The sequence below is a fragment of the Phycomyces blakesleeanus genome, assembly GCF_001638985.1.
Source record: "Phycomyces blakesleeanus NRRL 1555(-) unplaced genomic scaffold PHYBLscaffold_29, whole genome shotgun sequence".
NCBI classification, from domain to species: Eukaryota; Fungi; Mucoromycota; class Mucoromycetes; order Mucorales; family Phycomycetaceae; genus Phycomyces; species Phycomyces blakesleeanus.
Window position 1 is genome coordinate 281,084 of NW_017265162.1, and position 21,460 is coordinate 302,543.

General features: G+C 35.6%; 9 protein-coding genes across 9 annotated transcripts; 5 read left to right on the top strand and 4 right to left on the bottom strand.

The window, feature by feature from the left end:
- Positions 1–140: 140 nt before the first annotated feature.
- Positions 141–2,353, top strand: PHYBLDRAFT_151391 (hypothetical protein; the record flags this gene model as incomplete). The annotated part of the gene is made up of 8 exons (XM_018432675.1): positions 141–391; positions 451–595; positions 658–818; positions 930–1,101; positions 1,169–1,305; positions 1,363–1,453; positions 1,511–2,161; positions 2,234–2,353. 8 exons carry the CDS (start codon positions 141–143, stop codon positions 2,351–2,353), a joined length of 1,728 nt encoding a protein of 575 aa, XP_018285521.1.
- Positions 2,354–2,853: 500 nt separating this feature from the next.
- On the bottom strand, positions 2,854–3,144 carry PHYBLDRAFT_9792 (hypothetical protein; the record flags this gene model as incomplete). Its single annotated transcript, XM_018444036.1, has 2 exons — positions 2,854–2,944; positions 3,050–3,144. Coding segments are annotated over 2 exons (186 nt in total), but the record flags the coding sequence as incomplete, so codon positions are not given.
- Positions 3,145–3,423: 279 nt separating this feature from the next.
- On the bottom strand, positions 3,424–5,739 carry PHYBLDRAFT_183522 (hypothetical protein; the record flags this gene model as incomplete). The annotated part of the gene is made up of 6 exons (XM_018438786.1): positions 3,424–3,514; positions 3,594–3,925; positions 4,014–4,779; positions 4,834–4,995; positions 5,070–5,376; positions 5,467–5,739. The coding sequence occupies 5 exons, from the start codon at positions 5,737–5,739 to the stop codon at positions 3,604–3,606; spliced, it is 1,830 nt and encodes a 609-aa protein (XP_018285523.1). The 3' UTR covers positions 3,424–3,514; positions 3,594–3,603.
- Positions 5,740–6,061: 322 nt separating this feature from the next.
- On the top strand, positions 6,062–8,296 carry PHYBLDRAFT_69353 (hypothetical protein; the record flags this gene model as incomplete). The annotated part of the gene is made up of 7 exons (XM_018442082.1): positions 6,062–6,134; positions 6,254–6,399; positions 6,744–6,806; positions 6,957–6,966; positions 7,277–7,418; positions 7,470–7,553; positions 8,254–8,296. The coding sequence occupies 7 exons, from the start codon at positions 6,062–6,064 to the stop codon at positions 8,294–8,296; spliced, it is 561 nt and encodes a 186-aa protein (XP_018285524.1).
- Positions 8,297–8,721: 425 nt separating this feature from the next.
- Positions 8,722–11,587, top strand: PHYBLDRAFT_151393 (STAT transcription factor; the record flags this gene model as incomplete). Its single annotated transcript, XM_018432676.1, has 13 exons — positions 8,722–8,731; positions 8,795–9,135; positions 9,211–9,303; positions 9,373–9,444; positions 9,516–9,587; positions 9,655–9,726; positions 9,805–9,876; positions 9,937–9,981; positions 10,078–10,152; positions 10,215–10,286; positions 10,351–10,422; positions 10,502–10,690; positions 10,841–11,587. 13 exons carry the CDS (start codon positions 8,722–8,724, stop codon positions 11,585–11,587), a joined length of 1,932 nt encoding a protein of 643 aa, XP_018285525.1.
- Positions 11,588–12,660: 1,073 nt separating this feature from the next.
- On the bottom strand, positions 12,661–13,881 carry PHYBLDRAFT_90044 (hypothetical protein; the record flags this gene model as incomplete). Its single annotated transcript, XM_018443743.1, has 2 exons — positions 12,661–12,952; positions 13,100–13,881. Coding segments are annotated over 2 exons (1,074 nt in total), but the record flags the coding sequence as incomplete, so codon positions are not given.
- Positions 13,882–14,954: 1,073 nt separating this feature from the next.
- Positions 14,955–16,200, bottom strand: PHYBLDRAFT_69356 (hypothetical protein; the record flags this gene model as incomplete). Its single annotated transcript, XM_018442083.1, has 3 exons — positions 14,955–15,808; positions 15,907–15,971; positions 16,037–16,200. The coding sequence occupies 3 exons, from the start codon at positions 16,198–16,200 to the stop codon at positions 14,955–14,957; spliced, it is 1,083 nt and encodes a 360-aa protein (XP_018285527.1).
- A 1,273-nt stretch (positions 16,201–17,473) lies between these two features.
- PHYBLDRAFT_118385 (hypothetical protein) lies at positions 17,474–18,451 on the top strand (the record flags this gene model as incomplete). The annotated part of the gene is made up of 3 exons (XM_018428628.1): positions 17,474–17,677; positions 17,843–17,928; positions 18,046–18,451. The coding sequence occupies 3 exons, from the start codon at positions 17,474–17,476 to the stop codon at positions 18,449–18,451; spliced, it is 696 nt and encodes a 231-aa protein (XP_018285528.1).
- Positions 18,452–20,856: 2,405 nt separating this feature from the next.
- On the top strand, positions 20,857–21,263 carry PHYBLDRAFT_104159 (MADS-box transcription factor; the record flags this gene model as incomplete). Its single annotated transcript, XM_018427821.1, has 2 exons — positions 20,857–20,943; positions 21,111–21,263. Coding segments are annotated over 2 exons (240 nt in total), but the record flags the coding sequence as incomplete, so codon positions are not given.
- Positions 21,264–21,460: the final 197 nt, after the last annotated feature.

Genomic DNA, 21,460 nt, shown 5'->3' on the forward strand with positions numbered 1-21,460 from the left:
GAGAATAAGGGACGCGTTTGGAGCGCGCTCCTTTGACTGACTGACTGACTTGATTCATTGATTGACTGAATGCCTGTGACGTGTAAAAAATAGGTACCTTAGAGAAGGTTGCTTTATTCACACCATTCATTCACTTTATAATGTCAAAAACAAACCTCATTGGTCCTGCGGAAGAAACAATCAAAGCTCACCTGTCGCAATCAGGAGATCCTTTAGAGGCTATTAGAACAATCCAGCGGATCTATGGACTTGACTTGCCCGGGATTGAGGCCATGTATCCTCTTCTTGATCTCGCTGGATACAGTCGTCATGAAGTTCACCTTTATTGCCTGGATGCATTGAATAAAGCCATATTGGCTCGCATTGAAAGTCCTGATTTCACATTGAATGAGTAAGCCGTTGTCAATCCTCATTCCTTTTTACGCAATCTTTAACTTATTTTATAAAAAGCTTCCGTGATCTCTATCGACGCACGTCTCCTTACATCCACATACCTTACATGCAGCCTGTTCCCATGGCCCTCTTGAAGAAATTTGAGAAATATGTGGACGAAGACATCCTAAGCTCTCTAAAAAATGATGAGGAAGTATTTGAGGTACAACTATATACAATATTTTATTATGGGAATATGCTTACACGCTTTGCTGGTTTTATCAGAACTGTCCTCTTAATATTAAGCAACGTATTTGGAAACAAGACGAAGGATTCTTCCAAGGCCAGATGCTAAACGTTCTCAACGATTATCATCACAATGAAAGACTCCAGGCACTAGCTATGAACCTAAAGCCAGAGAGTTATCAAGGTGTTATTGAAGAAAGGTATATTTTAATAATAAAAGTTCCTTAAAGATATATACATAAATCCGTTTGATTGAAGATGGTACATCCTACTTTTCTTTCTAAATTAATTACTGCTGTTTTCATCAATAGACGCTCCCATCCCATTGTACTCAAAATCATGGATATTATTGGTGGTGATCCCAAACTTTACACTATGTTTATGACCATGCTTCGTCTTGTTTTCGAAGCAACCCCTTATCCAAGTTTATCTTCCCTCCGTGTCGATCTTTTGATGAATGTTCACGATCAAGATATTGAAGAAGTGGGTTGTCCAAGTGGCTAAAGATAACTATACTAAGCTTTCCTTTTCTTTTTTTTTTGGCTTTTAGGTTTATAAAACAGATGAGTGCCATAAGCTGATCTGGTCCCTTGATACATGTATTAGAAGTCAAAACATGGACGAAGCTATCATTGGAAAAATTAAAGAATGTTTTGACAAGACAGTTAATGGAGAACCACTTTATGCGTCAGTAATATTAATAATTAAACTATATAAAATCTAACCGTCTTTTTATATATATAGTGAATTTGCCATGATTCTTATGGACCCGATTATTTCAAATTTCCTTTCTTCTTGTATTGTTCGTTGGTTGAGAAATAGCGTTGATGAAGGAGTAAGTCAATCTGACATGTATATAAAAACATGCTCACAATTTCTTTTTAAAAAAAAGGCTCCAGGAAATCTCGAAGATCTTATAAACTATAATGCCAAACTTCTCAACCTTGCTGAACATGCACCTCGGGCAACTGGATCTGATCTCAAGATTCCAAAGATTGATCGTGATATCCGTATCAATTTCTGGCACGACATTAGCGTGGTTATTATCAACGAAAACACACCTACCAACCAAGCAAACAGCCTTATTAATATTACACGCATTGAATCCATAATTTCTAAAAGTGAAGTTGCTCGCAAGATATATGTACACTATCTTATCGACCGCGCCTCAGAAGGAGACATCACTTCTCTTTCTAGATGTCTCCCGTCTATTCTCAACACACTTCCTTCTGAAGAAGATAAGGACAATGTAGACTACAATATTCACCTCTACACTTATCAAAGTTTCTTCCGTACATTCATCAACATTATTATCAAGCGTCATCTGGTTGACTGTGTAATGGATATTAGATGGCGACAAGCGGTCGTGGAAGAATTTCTCTTGAGAGCAGTTACATGGGACTTTTCTGTACACGAACAGGTTGTTAAGATGTTGAATGAATACTTTAAAGAACCAAAACATCTTCCCAAACTTGGAGAACAGGTAGCAGTGATTGCTGACTGGGCCGACAAAGTATTTCTCAATGGCACAAGAGAAGAAAAGGTATATTAAATAATATAAGTGGAATCTTTATTGCTTTTTTTTTAATAACCATGTATTATTATTTTTAAATAGGATACACCTGTGGTTTATCATTTATACTACTCTCTATTGCGTGATTCTGCAATGGTGTTAGAAGGACAGTTTAGAATAGCTCCTCCTGCCATCGTACACTTTTGCTCCACTATAAGATAATATAAATATATATAATACACAAACTCCTTAGAAATTACTTTACGAGACTTGCTTTCACTCTAACATTGTGCCGTTGACAGTCTTTGTATATACATTACTAGTATTATTTTGTACAGACCAATAAATAAGAAATCCTTTCAAAAGAAAGGTTCTTCTCAATTGTAAAGCTCCATTATCGTTCATTTTTTTTTGCCGTGAACCTTTCTTTTGTATAAGTTTGATATGCCAGGTTTTGCATTCGTTTTTTTTTGTGTAAGAGTGGTTGAATGCTGTCTCTCCTCATTTATATATGTAAAAAAAACAAAAAAAATATGATCCTTCGTCCATGTCCCAATCCTCAAATGCTTTCCATAAAGTAAAATAAAGTAAAAAAGAGAAATAAAAGGCTTTCTCTATTTCTTTTCTCCGCTTAATGGCGAAGACGTGCTTCTCTGCTACGCTCCAAAGCTATATGAAATTGTTAGTAAGTGGTACAATGAAGCAAAGGATAGCTTACGATTATAGTGGAGGAGCTTCTCAATCAGATCTACGTGAGTGAGAACCATACGTCTGCAGCAGTAACGCTTCAAGCCAAGAGCATCCAATGCCTCACTAAAAAGAAAAAGAAAGAAAAAAAAGCGTCAGTACAATTTGGTAATAAATCCGAAATGTCAATAATTAGATGGTACAAAACCAAAAATAAAAAATAAATCTCACCCCTCGGTGTATTCTGACTGGAGAAGTGACAGGTAGTTATCCCACTTGTTACCGATGACCTTGCCACAGGAGAAACAGCGAACGGGAATGATCATATTGGTGTGGAGGAATGTGTTGGATAACCTTTGAGGATCAATACACGCACCTCGTTCACGCACCCCGAACTTTGAAAGACGGTCACGATGGCTTGTGACCACCAAGCATATCGGAACAATAAAATACCGAAAAGGCAGCTGTCAATACTGTAATTTGCCTCAAAATATTGGTCGAATACATGATATGTATTTATGAATTTATGGATTTATGGATTTATGTATATACATATTATTTTGTTTTCATGTCAAGTAAATTGGCTATAAAGTACATATTCTATTGTATTGGGTCGAAATACTTTTTCTTTAATAAAATAAATAAATAAAGTATTTTAAGAGTCTTAAAAATATCAACATTTGTACACTGTGTTTTCTAGAAAGAGGTATTTTATTTGCTAAGAATTTGAATATCATATAGGAAGCCATCTCTTTTTAATTATTCATTTATTTACCTTCTTTATTCTACATGCGCTCTAATGGTTCTATTCCAACCAATCGAAGTCCATTTCCGAGAGTTGTTTTTGCGGCCCAGAACAATAGCATTCTTGCTTCTGCCAATGGAAGATCCATGCCTTTGACCCTGAGTGTGTAATTGGACTGACTGATAAGATGGGCGAGTTTAAAGAGGTATGACACCAGGGTAGAGGGTTCAAGGTTATCAAATGAATTCTGAACCACACTAGGAAAATGGGATATCATCTGTGCCAATTCAAATGTTTCTTTTTCTTTTAGCAATCCAAAGTTGCAATTATCGGTCACTCGGACAGAGCATTTTCGCTCAATACTTGTTTAAAATAATTTCCTTTGTTTAGTTTTCCTTTTTCTTTCCTTCTTTTTCATCCCGTGTATTCTCAATTGATTATCCTACTCACCCGCACACACGCGCATGGGTGTACTGCAGAAATACACCCGTATCTCCACGTGCGTCAATCATACGGTCCCATGAAAATCCATAATTTTTAATCCTCCGTCCTGACATATCCTGTGCAATGACTGCCGAGGTACCCAGTCGATCAGCGATATATTCTGCTGCTCTTTCCCCTTCATACGTCACGCCATCAGTCTGAACACCTCTCTTAAGAATATCCGCATACTTATCCTTGTTGTCCTCTTCTTGCATAATCGACAGCATTTTGTTCTGAGCCGTATCCAGAATATCCTGTAAAAATACAGCTGTTCCTTGACGAGTTGACATGCCATTTATACGGCCAAACCCAATATGGTACAAGCCAGGTAGCTCTTCTCCCCAAATCAGCCGGCTAATGGTAAATACTTGCTTCAGGTAACGCTCTTGCTCAGTTCCGACGACATAGAATGCCTTGTTGCATGGGTAGGTCTCCATCCGCAGTAAAACGCTTGCCAAGTCGCGAGTCAAGTAAAGACTAGTGCCGTCTGCTCTTTTAATAATAGGTCGGCCCAGTTTGTATTCTTCAAGGTCGACAACCCATGCACCATCATCCAGTTTTATTGCAATGTTCTTTTCTTCCAACAGTTGATAAATCCTTGCAATGTATGGTTCGGTCTTTGACTCTCCTGAATAATCATCAAAGCTGATGCCAAGGCGTCTATACACCGGCAAGTACATTTCGATACTCAATTCTCTGAACCGTTTCCATTGCTCGAGAACCTTTTCATCTCCTGTTGTTATTTTTTCGTATAAATTAGAGTCTGTTTTTTATCCACTTGACATACCATCCTCCATGCGCTTAAAGTAATGTCCGGCCTGTTGATCTATCTCAGGTGTAGTTTTCATATCCTCATTGATCTTAACATAGACATTATAAAGATGTTTTATGGGATCCTTTTCTAATTCATCTTCATTGCCATATTTCTCAAACCCAACAGCCAACAGGCCTAAGTAAATTTCAGAATATAACATGTTCAGTAAAAAAGAAAAAAATCACAGCCTGCACAATGCATATACTTACCATATTGTTTTCCCCAATCACCGAGATAATTTATTCCTATTACTTGATAGCCCATGGCCTCATGAATTCTTCGCAGGTAGTTACCAAGAATTGTACTTCTCAGATGGCCAGCATGAAAAGGCTTTGCAATATTCGGAGAGCTATAATCGATCAAAACTGTGCCCGTATTTGACAAAGACCATCCATAACGAGTTTTTTCTTTAAAAACTTGAAGGAGAGTATATTTAATATATTCAATTGGCTGAACCTCAAAGTTCAGAAACACGCCCACGGGTGTGGCTCTTTCTATCATAGAGTCGGGTTTGAACTACAAATGCATATATATATAATATAAAGATTTTATAACAAAACATAGTCAGTAAATAAATAAATAAAAAACATGAATAATATCGCTCACCTTTTTAGCAAGCTCTTGGCACCATTGGGATGGATGAGGATTGTTGCCATCCTCGTCGGGATTAGTACATTGTGCTATTAGTTTAGGCAGAGGCAAGGCAAATTGACCATATGCTGTGCTTTTTGGTGTCTCAATGAACCGCAGTAGTTGTGCTTCTGTATACCGTGTTACTATCTTTGATAGCTGACTCGCGACAGCATGTTTGAAAAGCGATTTTGTGTCTTTGATCGTGTGCAAATCAGGGATCTTTTGTTCTTTCTTCTGCTTCTTCATAATGTCAAAAAAAAAGAGAGAAAAAAAAAGGAGCAGGAAATGAAGGTGTGACCAAGCTTTTCTGTTTGGTACTCAGCGAAAGAGAATGGGCTTCTTTTTGTATGTTCAAGGAAACGTTAGTTGAAGAACTTGAAATGAATCTAATTTAACTCAATTCAGGATAGTGTTGATAAAAGTACAATTATGTCACATAATGTAAAGGCCTTTCTATCCTTCTTTAAAATACTAGTAGTCAAGTTCCCACATCAATCAGAATGACTCAGAATTGGTTTTAACAAGACACATATTACACAATATGACATATCTTTTATGAATAGCTTAAATGTCTGCTGAGCAGGCGTACACAGGCACAGGCACAGGCACAGGCACCCACACACACAGTCCCTTATTATCAGGTACGACTGTTTCTTCTTTCTCTTCTTCCTGTGTTCACTTACGGCCGCAGCCAACCAAGTTTAAAAGGCTTAGTCTACCTGTATTTTTTCTTTTTTCTTTTTATTTGATGTATCCAAAGACTTGTTAAGCATATTAAAATTAGATACTTTCAGAAATCGAATTTCAGCGATTCTAACCATTGGTATTAAGCTGCAAATGATTATGTGTGTGCTGCCCTCCAGGATTTACAAGACCAATCACACTTTCATGTCACAAACCAATAATGTGAAAAATAATATGTCTACCCATATGAATATATCAATAGATTTGACTCTTATTAATTAAGGATATATGGATTTGAGCCTCTGATATTTGCTGTGGACAAAGACAGAAACTTCCTGTGAAAACATATCTTTTAAACCATTAATTTCTCTCTATTATTTTTTACAAAGCATTCTCTGTATAATTTGATTCTTATTTATCAAGGGATAAATACACGAGAATAATTTTAGTATAGACGATTGATTAATTGGACCGATTCTTCTATTACATCTTTATTTTATATAGGGCATTACTGATAAAGACTTTCTTTTTTTAGCTTGAGTTTGAGAAACAATAAAAAAATATAGTTTAATATCGTTTTACTTGCTCATCCTATTAGTTTCTGGTCTGTGCTACGATTGGCAGAACAGGTAAATAAGCTCTTCCTACTTCAAAACCTAGCATTTTCTTAAAAGGATTTAAAGAAAAGAATACTAATGATCTTTGTCAGCTAAATACCCCAAAGCTTTGCTACTGTTGCGACTTTAATATAAAGAAAAACAAAGGTGTTAATGTAATAGATTATCAGGGGTAAGCTGTATGGTGTAACAGTCGGATAAAGGATTAAAAACGATTTCAAAATGTGGTCTTGAAATTCCTTGCTTATATATATATATATATTGGAGTATATTTACAGTCGTTAACAAAGCCATCATTAGCCAAAGTATACACCAAGGAATATATTTAATTTCTTATGCGCATGTGTTGTTTGTAGTTTTACGTAAGAAAAGGCAATATACTGTAGGGCTATTTCTTTATCTAAAAAAAAAGAGAGAGAGAGAGAGAGAGAGAAATAGAGTAGTCAAAATCAATATCCCTTTATTTTAATTATAACCCACAGGTTTCTACACAGCTGGTCAATGTTTCAAAGTAAATCTCGCTAAAAATAATGAAATGATGAAAGAAGTGGTTCAATGTATTTTGATGCAACTAATGACTGTAATGAATATTCTTAAAGGCCTTAAGAAATTGGCACAGTTAGGGTGATCGTAATATTTCAAGGCATTTATTTAGTTATATAGCTAATATTATAGAATATATACAAACCTTCTTTATTTTCTTTTCTTTTTCTCATACTCCAAAAGCGGCCAAAAATTTAGGGTATTCATGGTAGCAAGGTACTAAAAAGAAGTTCTTGGCTTGTATTGAAGGTTAGATACTTGTTTTCAAGACACAACATTAATGATACGTTAAGTGTCATTACTTTACAAACATAGTGTGGTTATTAGAAAATATGTACCCTAATTTGTGAATGTACGGTTTTAAGCTATTGAATATTCTTTCGAGAAGGGGTGGGAATAGAAAATCCTCCTGATATGCAACAGTACAAGGAAAGTGTGCATTGTATACCTTTGATTGCATTAATCAATAGACGAGAAATGTGATTGTCTGATAAGTAATAATTAGATTGAATATATATCTAACAAAGGAATAGAAAAACTCTAAATATGTTTTTCAGTTGAAAACTGTAACAATATATCACTCTTGAGTCTTACACTCGGGCCGAGAGACTGTGATTAATGTGATCTAACAGATGAAATCCTCAAGTTCAACAAAAGGCTAAAAGGAGTTTACTGTGTGTTACAAGGCGTTTTCTTTTCTTTTTTTTTCTTTTTCTTTTTTGCAAATCTAAGCAAAGAACAAACTCTTAATACAAATAGATATTGCATATAAAATAAACGCAGGCAGTTAGATTCCCTGAGACTAATTTATGTGCTGGTGTTTCAGACTCCATACTTCTAAAAGTTATAACACCTTCCAAAGAAGTTAATCAAATATAGCAGGCTATAAATTTTATTATATAATTGTTTTCTTTAGGGGAGATATCCATTGTGTAAAAAGACTCGGTGCCCTTGGATAGAGTACGTGATGATTTAGTGTATATTTTTTTGTCAACGCTGCGCCAGGACTTTTTGTGATGACATCGATAATCTCGAGAAATCATATGAGAGGGAGAATAGCTAAAGGCTTGAACATTTTCTTTTTTATTTCCCTTTTTCTTCTTTTTCTTTTTAAAGATAATAAACACTCTTTGGTATTACCAGGTAGGTGCTTAATCGAGTATTCAAAAAAAAACTGAAATCCATATATACACATATATCGCAAGAGTGTCTAACTACCTCATTTACTCACTTGCTTTCATTTGATTTATACTTGTTTCTCTGTAACTGCAGAGTATCATCTGGATCAAGTGTGCTAGCAGAATATCAAGTGAGAATGATTTATATAAAGCTCGATTTCTTGTTGCTAACAAAGATAATACAACTCATCTACCAAGTTTTGAATATGGAAAAAAGTTAGTAATCTTCTTATTTGTTTTAAGCATATTTCATTAAATACCTGTTAAATTGCTCAATAGAAACACCAGCTCTCGATGTGTGGACATCAATCGGCACATACTTTTCGGGATTCTCCCCCACAAACCAGGCCAAGTTTATTGAGACAATGGGAAGAGTGTCCAAGTCTACTTACACAAAGAAAGAAGTCGAAACAATTATTGTGAGCTGCACTAAACTTGAGGCTGACAACTGTCAGCTCAAGCACGAAAACGAACGATTGCGAGAAAACATCAATGATCTTGAAAATGATATTAAAAAGAGCAGCACCCAAGCAAACCTGATAGCGCGAACTCAACAAAAGAAAATCGATGATCTCAATGAAACTCATAAGAATAACGAGCTTCGTATTGAGAGCTACATGGTAATATGAACTTGAAACACGCTTATATGATGGAAAACCACAGTGATTTTAACAAACAAACAAAAAATGAAATAGATTATGGAGCGTAAATATAATGCTCTCTTGGAAGATCTTAGTGCTACCAAAACTGAGCTTGCTCGCATAAAACCGGAGCTTGATAAATATAAGGTATAATAATTCATTTATTTATTGATTTGCTTTAAAAACAATAAGCACCCTAATACGATAAAAAAATAGGACCTTAAAGATAGACACAGACGGATATTGGTCCAAGTAAACGAGGCAAATAAAAAGATTGAAGCTTTCCAAGTAAGAGCGATAGGATTTCAGTTTATCAACTGTAATCACTGATTATTAACTGTGTCAACGTGATAAAACAGAGCATGGAAGAACACTACAAAATAATCTCAAAAAAGCTGCCTATTGCTAACGGCCAGATAGCCCTACTGAATGTGTGTACTAAATACATTGCTGACTTATATTGGAGTATCTAATTACTGTATCGTAATAATATAACAGTCAGAGAAGAAAGATTTAAATTCGATGGTATATCAACTGTCAGCCGCTCGACCGTATCTATATAATTGCAAGGTAATGTAATGGATATTCTTTTTTATTGTTTTTTTTTTCCTTTCTCAATCAAATTGATATTGATATGATATATAACAGGTTCTGGAAGATATAGTCACGTCTATTTCTGAACAAATTAATAAAGAAACGATGTCTGAGGCAACATGGAAGGTAATATACAAAGCTTTCAATTTATAGCTTGTGTTTATTGACCTTTGTTATATATTACAGAAATTCGACGTGTATGGGTATACTGTAGACAGCCATTCTTTAAGTGTAAGATACATCTCTGTGACAATAAGACCATATCTAAGAAAAAAGAGTCATGCCTGTCTATATACTTGAGCTAGTGTATTTAATAATTTGATATAGACCAAACGCCAAGAAAAGATAATATTCCTAAGTAGCCAATTGACCATCGCAAGAGACCATTTGGTTAAAACCAAGGTAGACTGCTCTTTTGGTACCTCAATATCAGCTCTTTCACTCGCATTAACCCTTTCAAACAGGAACTTGAATCCAAGATTGAGACTCTAGTGCAGAAGATGTCTGTTTCGCAAGGCGCACTTAGTATACCAAAGGTATAGTATTATTATATTTACTTTCTATTATCGGCATCATAAACAATCTGACCATACAACATAGGGGACGGAAGACAAGGTTACCTTTCTCTTACGCCAATTAGCCGACGCAGAAAAGAGAATTGATGAAAAAGAGGTATGTGTAGTAATAGTAATAGTAGTATATTTAGCACCACACATTACATGCTTTAAAATTTCTAATGGCAATAATATAGAGCCTACAAGAAGAACTAGAGTCCCTTCGTGATAAATATACTCTTAAAGACATGGAGCTTTTTAAGGCTCAAAATTCCTATGTGAAACAAACCAAACAGTCCGATATAACCAATAAAGCGCAGACGCGAAAAATTAACTATTTTCAGCAAAGGTTGGAGGAAGTAGAGAGTGACTTTACTAAGAGAAAGGTAAGTTACAAAAGATTTATATATAAATGCTTGTGTTTAACCTTTTCTTTACTGATGATCACATATACAACCATGATGAATAACAACAAAAAACTCCCCAAGCTGAAAGAAATTCTGAGAAAGGTGTCAGATCAATGTTACACTCTAAAGAAGTTTCTGAATCCAAAAGACGAGGAAGTTAATGCGTTTTTCTTCAGACATTTCGGAGAAGGTCTTCCTGGAATAAAAGCCTTGTGTACCAAAAAACCTGATGGAAAACGTGGCTTTAGTTCGGGTGTCATCAACTTACTTGTGGAGAAGATTATTATAAACAACCTTCTCCGAGATATTTGTCATATGCCTTCTTATTTTGGGGTACCAAGCGCCATAGAATATCCTAAACTTTCGGATTATACACCTGAAAAGCAAACCCCAGAATTTTCAAGTCAGTTCAGAAGAAACTTTGAAAATCTATTGAAAGACCCAAAGACTTCGGACGCATTGAGGAAAAGAAGAGAAAAGGTTGCCAGTGTTCTGGTCAAACTCTTACACGAACTGTTCCCTGCAATGAATCCTTATGTTACTCGCAAGAAGATGATGGAGATTGTCGAAGCTGCGGCTGAATTGAGTCTATCGATACACACTCAAGATCTGGCTGTCAATATTGTAAAGCTGATTGAAGGAAAAGATCAGCTGCGAACATACACAAAAACTCAATTAGGCTCAAGTGCCGGGGCTAAAACAATTCAGATTGTTATCTGTCCACCCTTCATAGCAAACGAAGGTCAAAAAACCGAACATGTACTATTGGAAGGAAAGGTTATATGTCTCGAAATCGTTACGGATTCCAATGAAGCTTCAGCTGAAAACTACAGTGATAGTGACTCTGAACCAATGGAAAACAGGATGTATATGTAGGAACGTCTCTATATACGCACATGCATATTCACTTCACCTTTGCCTTGCCTTGTCTTGCTTTATTTTACTTTACTTTGTTTCTTTTCTAACATATGACAAGCATACACTTTTCTCTTTGTATTTCATTTAGTTAAGTGATGGCTTTAGAAGCTAAAATATAACCACAAATCAAATGGATATAAAGTCTTAAAATAAATAAGAACACATTTTATAATAAATGAGTTTCTTTTCTTTTCTGGCAAAAATTTATTGGTTTTCACTAGCGATCAAGCCAAGACAAACTTTTTTTTTAATAATGATAATCATTAAAGAAAACAGTTTTATCATTTTGGGCTGAAAAACACTAGAAGTCTGGAAAGATGTATTTAGATTAGAATAAAGCCTTCATGACAGATATGTTGAAAGAAAGAAAAAAGGACTGCATAATATATATATATATATATATATATTAACCAAGGGTACGACATTATCTAAAAAAGACAGTAAGAACCAATACCACTACTACTACTACTACTACTACTACTACTACTACTACTACTACTACTACTACTATTACTATTTTATTCATGAGCCTTTAAACAAGAGACATAGACAATAGCGTGTGTGTGTGGTTATGTGTGGACATACACTTGGCTTTTCTATGATCCTTTTACGTATCAATTCTTTAGGTTCAGGGTATACTATTTTGAATGCGTGGTAGCCTTTTTTTTATTATAATAAACCGCCCTCCCAAACCAAAAAACAAGCGCAAGCAAAAGTGTGATGTTGCGAATTCCTTGAATACTGAATGTGCTTTATAAGATGTAGTAATATATATATTATAAACTGTTTAATTTTCAAATAATAAAATACTCGACAATTCCCAAAATCGTGACATGAGAATATAGTTTATGTAAATAGGTAGTAAGTGAGGGGAGAAACTGGGAAAATGAAGGAATATTAAAGGCAATATAATAATAAGAATAATAGTAATAGTAGTAGTAGTAGTAGTAGTAGTATAATGTATGCGTGCGTATGTGTGTGTGTGTGTGTGTGTGTGCATATGATTGAGAAATGTATTAATTCTAGACGGTATAACTCAACACAGTCCCAAAAGCATAATCCCAGAGCTTTGAAGTAATACCATAACCATCCTCATAGTTCTTGTAGTGGTGAGCCATGTGGTATTTCTTCATTTCTCTAAAGTGATGCTTGTAGACCTTGGCATGATGAAGATAATAGTGAGTGCAGTCATAAAGAACGTATCCGAACAGGCCGCCGGCAATTACTCCGTATGCCATCATGGGAGGGAACAGAAAATGGCCGAGACGGAACAAAGGAAGTGCAATCAGACAAGCCAATGTAGGTGGCATAACGAGACGAAGTCTATATCAAGATTACACACAAATATAAATATTTGTCGTTAGTATTGAATTATTTTTATTTTATTATGCGTAGGGATTTTTGTTGTTGTTGTTGTTGTTGTTGTTGATGATGATGATGATGATGAAAATAATAATAAAAAAATCTTACCTATCCATTGGTAAATAGTGGTGGAATCCATGCAGAGTGAAATGAAGCAAAAAGGCAATTTGATGATCAGGAAGGTAGTCGTCCAAATGGAATAAGAACCGGTGCAGCAAATACTCCAACAATGTCCAGATACCAACTCCCAACCCAAACGAGAATACGCTAAGTAGTGGATTGCCAAATACAAGGGAGAGGGAGAGATGGTATGCACATACTGGCAGCCAGATAAGTGGAACCACATACCACACTGTCTTTGATAATGGTTCCAAAAGTGGGTGCCCAAAGAAAATGGCAGAGTTTGGCATATAGCGAGGTTTGTGAACCTGTTCAAGGTAGAATTCCTTTGTAAATCTGGCCTTGTAGAGCTGAGGAATCAGTGCCTTGCGAAGATCCAAAAAGTTGTTTTTCTTGATATCAGTTATTGTGTCTGTCTCGAGCGGCTTGAAATCTTCCTTCACGTAAGTCTTGCTTTCCTCTTCCTCCTCTAATAATTTCATGCGTTGACGATGAAGAGAATCACGATCCAAGTCCTTGGCAGTGGTTACGGGATGATCATCCAGAGTTCCAATCAGGTATTCATCCAGAATTTCATACGCAGCGTCCGAGTGAGCATGTTCAATGACATCCTTCATGATCGCCGTTATATCTTTCCCGGCATAGTCCAAGATCAGATCATCACCTCCAGGATGATCACTGACAAACTCTGTGACATCATATACTTTGTTGTTGTGAATAACCCAACAAGAGTCTGCTGTGTTGTGTTTAGCGACCTGAGATAGCGAAAAGCGAGAGGTCATGTCAAAGGTTGATATGTCAATGTATATATATGTATGTATTTATATATATATAATATATGTATTTCTATTCAGAAATAGATATATCTGTGTACAAGAAGAAGAGACAAATAAACCAAAGCCAGCTTTTACAAAGTTAGTTTTAAAGAAAGTCTAAAACTAAGACATATGAGTTTGTTTCGGTAAAATAAATATCCGTAATTGACGGCTGGCATTTTAGGAGAAAAAAAAAGAGAGTTTGATACTCATGAATGCAGTCACGGATATGCTGTGTAAGATGCTGAATTCCTCTTCTATATATTTACTTTACCCTCTTGTTCTTTTTTTTTTTCTGTATATATGTTTAGTTGAATATTTCTTTTATAGTGCTTTATATTTTGCCTTTTTTTTTGTCTGTGTGGTGAATAAGATCCCTAGTAAACTCCTCAGAATTTAATAGGGAATATTTACGAGAATGTACCTTTAGATGATATGGTTGTTTGCCCTGAAACGCACTTGTTAATATAAACTTGCACACATAAAAACGCCTCTTGAATATATATATATATATATAAATAAAATAGAAACCCCAAGCACAAACACAAACCCAATAGTAACCCACCAAAGCAGTACAAATAAAAAATAAAATTAATTTTTTTTTTAAAAAAAAGGCGGTGTTTTATTAATGGTTTCAAAGCAATCAGATTATTGTTATAATTATAATTCAAATAAAATTTTATTCTCGGTACAAATGTTGAATCTATTTAGCTTGAGATTATTTCTATGAAACAATAGTAATAGTAATATTGCTACTACTAATAATAACAAAGGTCAAAGTAATGAAAATGTAAATGAAAGATATGTAAATAGGAGAATTTCAAGGGATTATATCCAGATACAAGTATTTCTAATATAAAGTAAAGGGAGAAGGAAGGAAGATAAATAGACAGAGGGAGTGGTAGCGAGAGTGTGAGAAAAAGACTACAAGAATGATAATAATAAAAGTAGATGGTTTTTTTTAAAAAAAAAAAGAAACAAAAACAAAAAAGAAGAAAGGAGCTTTGGCTATATATTCAGTATCTTTTTTAGAAATGAACATGTCGATTGTTTTGTTGGTCACTTGTGTTTTCAGTAGCTCTAGGAGTTGTGTTTCTGTTCTCATTACGAGTTGGATCAAGTGGGTCGATGGTTCGATAGGATGGAAGTGTGTCTACATCACTAGTCTCGCCAGTCGGATTAGTTGGTGGTGAACTGTGGCGACGAATAGGTCTATTGGGTGTTCCATGTGATGTGCGAGTAGTAGGTGTGGTAGGTGTATTAGGTGTAGGTGTATTGGCAGTGGTACGGTTTCTAGCCGGTGGAGTACCACTTGTGGGATAAGAGCCGGCATTTTGACGGAGAGGTCTAACGCTGTCGTCTGTTGCTCCGGGTAGTCCAAATAACCCGATAGAATAGAGAAAATGGTCTATACAGTCAAGCTTAGGTCCCCCATTATTTGCTACTTGGGAACGAGTGGGGCATAGTCCTGGTCCTGACCTGTTACTTCTTTGTGTAAAATCCTGTGATGGTTTTCTTTCAACAAGACTTGCAAGATAGAACCCTGCGGAAATAAATATACACACGGCTGAGCTAATGGAAATCCAAACAATAGCACCCATTTTGTGTTGTATGCTCAAGTTGTCTTTTTTGCCCTTAGAATCTACGACTGTGCCCATCAAAACTAAGCACAACAGGCTGGAAAGAAGGACAAAGAAAGTTATAAGAGGGAGTGTTGCAGACACACATGATTTTCCGTCCTTTCGAGAAAAAATGATGAGGGCTGAGATGATGGAAATCACAAAGCTCAAAATATAAAGGCAATCTGCAGCCATCGACAATACGGTTGTTGACTCCAGGTAAGTGGCTACCATAGCAATGTTTATCGAATCTCCATTGAATACTAAACGAGTATATATACATATTTAAGGCTCTTTTTCTTTTTTTAAAAAAAATAAGGTACAAATTCACACGTTCATGTGTGTTTGTGTATTTACTTACTAGAAAGATCACTCGCAGAAGAACCACATCGTGTTACTCTAGACCCAATTCCAACGCAATAGCTCCTAAGAGAAGAGAAAGAAACATGATATGAGACACAAACCAAAAAGAAAAAGAAAAGATAGCTTACCACAAGCCAAATTGAAGAAACTCATCGTCACTTGAATATCTGCCAACATAAAATGTTTCCTGAGCTTCATTGCCCCCCAAGCTACCGATCACGACAGTACACTGTAAGATGATTCCGATAGCAATTACAAGCCCGCCAATAGCTCTAAGAGTTGTACCCTGCATGGTAAATAGTGAATGAAATGAAGATGATTTGAGAAAAGACAAGGTGGAGGTTTATATAGTAGCAGTAACTTTATGGATTTATCTTATTTGCCTATGATACCTCTTTCTTTTCTATTGTATTTTTCTATGAAGATTTGTGCTTCAAGAGTAATTGTTTTTTTTTTTTTTCAAAAAAGAAAAGTATATTAGACAATGAAGCTGTTAACCTTGAAGAACAATAAAAAAGACATTGGTTTTATTTTATTTCACTTTAAAGAATATGAATAAACGACTTGAAGATTTCTTGGGCATAACCCCACGACAAAGAGATCCGAGGGTACGTTGTCTATAGGCTCTTTCTGTAGGTATGCACTCAGGACAAAGAAGGGCTATATATCTAGACCTATTTCAATGAAATATAAATGTCAAATAGAGATTTTCTATTTTATTACTTAAATTCGAAATAGCAGGAAACCATTGAGAAACTAGGTTTGTAAAATAAATGAAACTGTGTACACATGTATACATGTATAGATACAAGTATCTATTATACGGTGAAACTATCATCGTTTTTGTAAGTTCAGTGCAATATTTTATATTATTAGTCATCCGGCCCATAGACGCGTTGTCTCTTGTTTGAAAATAGTAATAAATTTGATACCGTCGCAGGAACATTTAGAGTTGATATGAGCCCATATTTAGTATTCTTATTTCTTTTTATTGAAGTGAGATACTCCTTTGAAAAACACATTAATAATAAGCCCAGGCTACTTTGTTTATTAACAACCAAGCTATCAAACAAAGGTATGATTGTGTGAGAGGGGTGATTGGACTGTGGGTGGGCTTGTGGTCAAAGATTTCCCTGAGAGTTTTGAACAGATTGATCCAAGCTATCGGGTAGAAATCAGATCGTCCATTGTGCCAAAATAAATCGAGATAATTGACGTCTATTGACAAAGAACATTATCTTCCCATTTACGGATCTACTGTACACCTAAACTTACAGCTATACACACACACACACACACTTTCTTTAGTATTATTCATTCATTTTTCTCTCTTCATCAGCGATCTTTCCGATTTCATGCACACTTCAAGATATTCTTCTTTATTTGACAGACGTCATCCTCGGTTGCTTTAAAATATTAACTTAATATAGGCTAACGTACCCCTCATTCTCTTTTCTTTAACATATAATTACTTATTCTCCTTCTACACTTTAACTTGTCCTTTATTTATTCATCTATTTCTCCCACTCTCTATACGTGTATTTTTGGGTGTTTCGTTTTATTAAATGGCTTCAAAGGTTTTAAATTATCTGATTACCGGCACATCACGCGGACTTGGACTTGAAATGGTTAAGCAACTGTCTGACAAAGGACATTTGGTGGTTGCTTGTGCGCGCAAGCCTGATGATTCCGAAGCACTTCAGGAACTAGTCGATAACAAATCTGTGTATGCTATTCAAATGGACATTGTTAGTCCATCGTCTGTCAAGGTAAGCTTCTTTTCTTTTTCTTTTTGTTAAGAAGAAGAAAACAAGTACCCACATACACATCTATATACAAATACACAAAAATGCCAAGTGTTCTGTGTACTATATTCCCTCTTCGTCCTCCTCTTTCTCTTCATTCTCTCAGCCATCTCACACCAATTTGGATAGGCTGCGATTGAAAACATCGGGAAGATTGTACCACAAGGTATCGATGTACTGATCAACAATGCCGGAAATCATGGAATAAAGGGATTGTCCATTGAAGAGATGTACGTTAATAAGGTTTTTCAACCAATCTGTTAATTAACCTTATTATTATTATTATTACTTTTATTTTTTTCTTTCTTTTGTTCTATTGGAAATCATATTAGCCCACCAGAAGATTTCATGTACGTGTTTGAAACAAATGTGGTTGGAACTAGCAATGTGACGCAGGCAGCGCTGCCGTTATTGAAGAGGCGTTCGACTCGGCAGATTGTTAATGTCACATCTGCGCTTGGGTCGCTGTCTCTTGCCACGACAGGCACGGTTGTTTCGTACCGTGTAGCCAAGGCAGCCGAGAATATGTTGACGAGGACATGGGCCGCACATCTAAAGAAAGAAGATTTTACGGTTGTGAGCCTGCATCCTGGTTGGGCAAGGACAGATCTCGGCGGTCCAAATGCACCATTATCTGCTGAGCAGGCTATTAATGGAGTACTGACCTGTCTAGAAAAACTAGAACCAAAAAACAATGGGGTATTCTTGGATTATAGGGACAAGAATGTCCAGTGGTAAAAAAAAACCCAAAAAAAGAAGAAATATTGTTGGTCACCCATTCTGTTTGCCAAATTAGATTTAATAACCAAATGAGCCAATAAGCCAATATATCAATGTATGAATGTAATCTGCAATCTCATAAATGATTAGGAATGGTGTACCAAAAGATCAATGGGGGGAGAGATGAGGCCAATTTCTTGTGCTTGGTGATAATCTTGCATACAAATAGCACACGTATATATATATAAATATATAAATATTTTGAAGGTTACCTTTTATTATTATTTATTATTTATTATTTATTAATATTCTTTATTTTATTTTCACTTTATTATCATGATTATGACTCTATTCCCGGATCAGTTAATTTTCAATGATTGCAAAGTTATTGCACGTATTACCTTTGATGTACATATGTCTTTGTATTCACAAGCCATGTCAAATCAGGGCACACGATCGAGAGCTTCCTCATAATGACCTATTTTTGATATATATATATATTATCACACACATAAAGATAGAGAGAGAGAGAGGGAGAGAGGGAGAAGGATATGTACATCTTGGTTTCCACGGTAACAAATTCTCTTTCTCCTTTTTATCAATTTGTTGCATTTTTCGCTTATAGTTTCCATAGCAACAAATTCATTAATTAATAAGTATCTTTCCTTTTTATGTGTTGTCTGTGTTTGTGTCTGTGGGCACATCTGCGTGCGTATATTCTTTTTATATGTATAAATATGTATATAATTATTTATATATATATATATAATTATAATTATATGTGCTGTGAGTGTGTGAGTATGTGTGTGTGGGTGTGTGTGTGGGTGAGTGAGTGAGTGAGAGAGTGAGAGAGTGTGTGTGTCTACATTTAATAGGCAGCCTACCAATGGGACCCAGATTGGAAACTCACAAGCTCCCCGGTCAAGCTCAGCCATGGCGCCAATCACTGCATAGAAAGATTGCACAAATGACCTTGATAGGACTTATGGTGATACTCCCAACTGGCCAGTGCCACCTTGCGACAAATCTAGTTTGATGAACCAAACACCAATACCAACATAAAAGACCTCATAAAGCCTATTTTTATGCTCAAAAGACGGAATGATCCCAGACTATAAATCTCTTAATGGATATGTGATGGAAGAATCTGGCAGTCTAAAGCGAAGTTTATGGCAATCTCATTCTACAATTACAGCTGATATAATCCCTTTTTTGATACCAATTATAATGACAATAAAAAAGAATAAAAAGAAAAATAGACTGTGATATAATTATAAAAAAAAAGGCCTGGATTTTTTTGTGGCTGTTGAAACAAAAGAAAAAAAATCAAAACAAAGAAGGTAAAAAGAAAAAAAAAAGAAGGTCTTGCTCTTACTATTGATTATTACTGCTCTTATTATTGGCTGGAGTATTTATCCCTTTAAGGATGTATGATTAAAGAAGTATATCTATATCTATATCCATTTACATATACAGATTTTTATATGTACATATATATATGTAATTGTGTGTGTGTGCGTTGCTACATAAAAGCTGTAATGATCTTTATATTATTATTAATATATATATATAATATAATATAATATAATATAAAATAAAAATAAAAGCAGGGAGGAAATGGCCGATCACGTTGTAGGGCAAAACTACGACAGTGTAACAGCGAGGTATGCAACGTGAAAAAAAAAGCAAAGCCAGTGAGGGTTTTGGAGTTAATGAGTTGTGAGTTCATAATAATAATAAAAATTATTTATTTATTTATTTATTTATTTATTTGAAAACTGCGTATAAACCCTTTTTTAGTTTCTCTACCTATTTCACACCCCTTTCCTTTCCTCTCTCCCAAAAGCCCTTTTGTGAAATCCCAAATCAAGTATAATACGCTTTTTTGTCAACATTTATTATCTGTGATTTCCTATTTATCGATCGCCCTTCCAACCTCGAAGCCCTTTTTATTGTTTTTGGATTTTTCTATTGATTTTCCTTACTAAATCAAGCAACAATCTGTCATGCAATCATCAAACTACTACACCCCTCCTTCCCAAGCCTATATGATGGCACAGCAACAACAACAACAGCAGCAGCAGCATCAACAACAACAACATCAACAACATCAACATCAACAGCAGCAGCAACAGCAGCAGCAGCATCATCAACAGCAACAACACCACCAGCAACAGCAACATCCACAGCAACAGATTCTTCATCATCCTCATCCTCAACAACCTCAACCACAATCAATTCATCACTCTCAGCCTCTCAACATACGCTACAATCCCAATAATGCCATCCCTTCTGCAAATCCCCTGCCTGACCCGAGACAGCACCAAGCACCTGCCTCGGATGTTATCATTGATAATGGTCAAGGTGCCGGCGAGGATGATGATTCAGATGAGAGTGACAAGAAACCAAACAAGCGTTCTGGACGCCGTAAGATTAAGATTGAGTATATTGAAGACAAGACCAGACGTCATATCACCTTCTCCAAGAGAAAGGCTGGTATCATGAAAAAGGTAAGAAAATTAAAAAATAAAACATGTTTTTAACTTCTCCTTATTTTATCATATTGCTGCTGCTATTAATGTTGTTGTTGTTAATTTCATCCCCTCCTTTCCTTTTCAAATAATCAAATAAATATTACTGCTATTATTCTTTTGTCTTAACCATGATTCAATTGTAGGCTTATGAGCTCAGTACTCTCACAGGAACCCAGGTCCTTCTCCTGGTTGTTTCCGAAACAGGTCTGGTATACACATTTACAACTCCAAAACTCCAGCCATTGGTCACAAAACCTGAAGGCAAGAACTTGATTCAATCATGTTTGAATGCCCCCGATACTGTCGAGACTCCACAAGGAAGTACGGCATCCGTGGGTCCAGACCCTCCTTCAACCACAGTAAGTTCTATTGCCAGAATGATCTTTAATCACAAATTTACCTACTAAGAAAATCTTATCACTCTATTGTAGGCTAGCACAGATATCTATGCTGATCGAAGAAAGGTGCGATCTTAAGAACCTGTCTTTGCCTT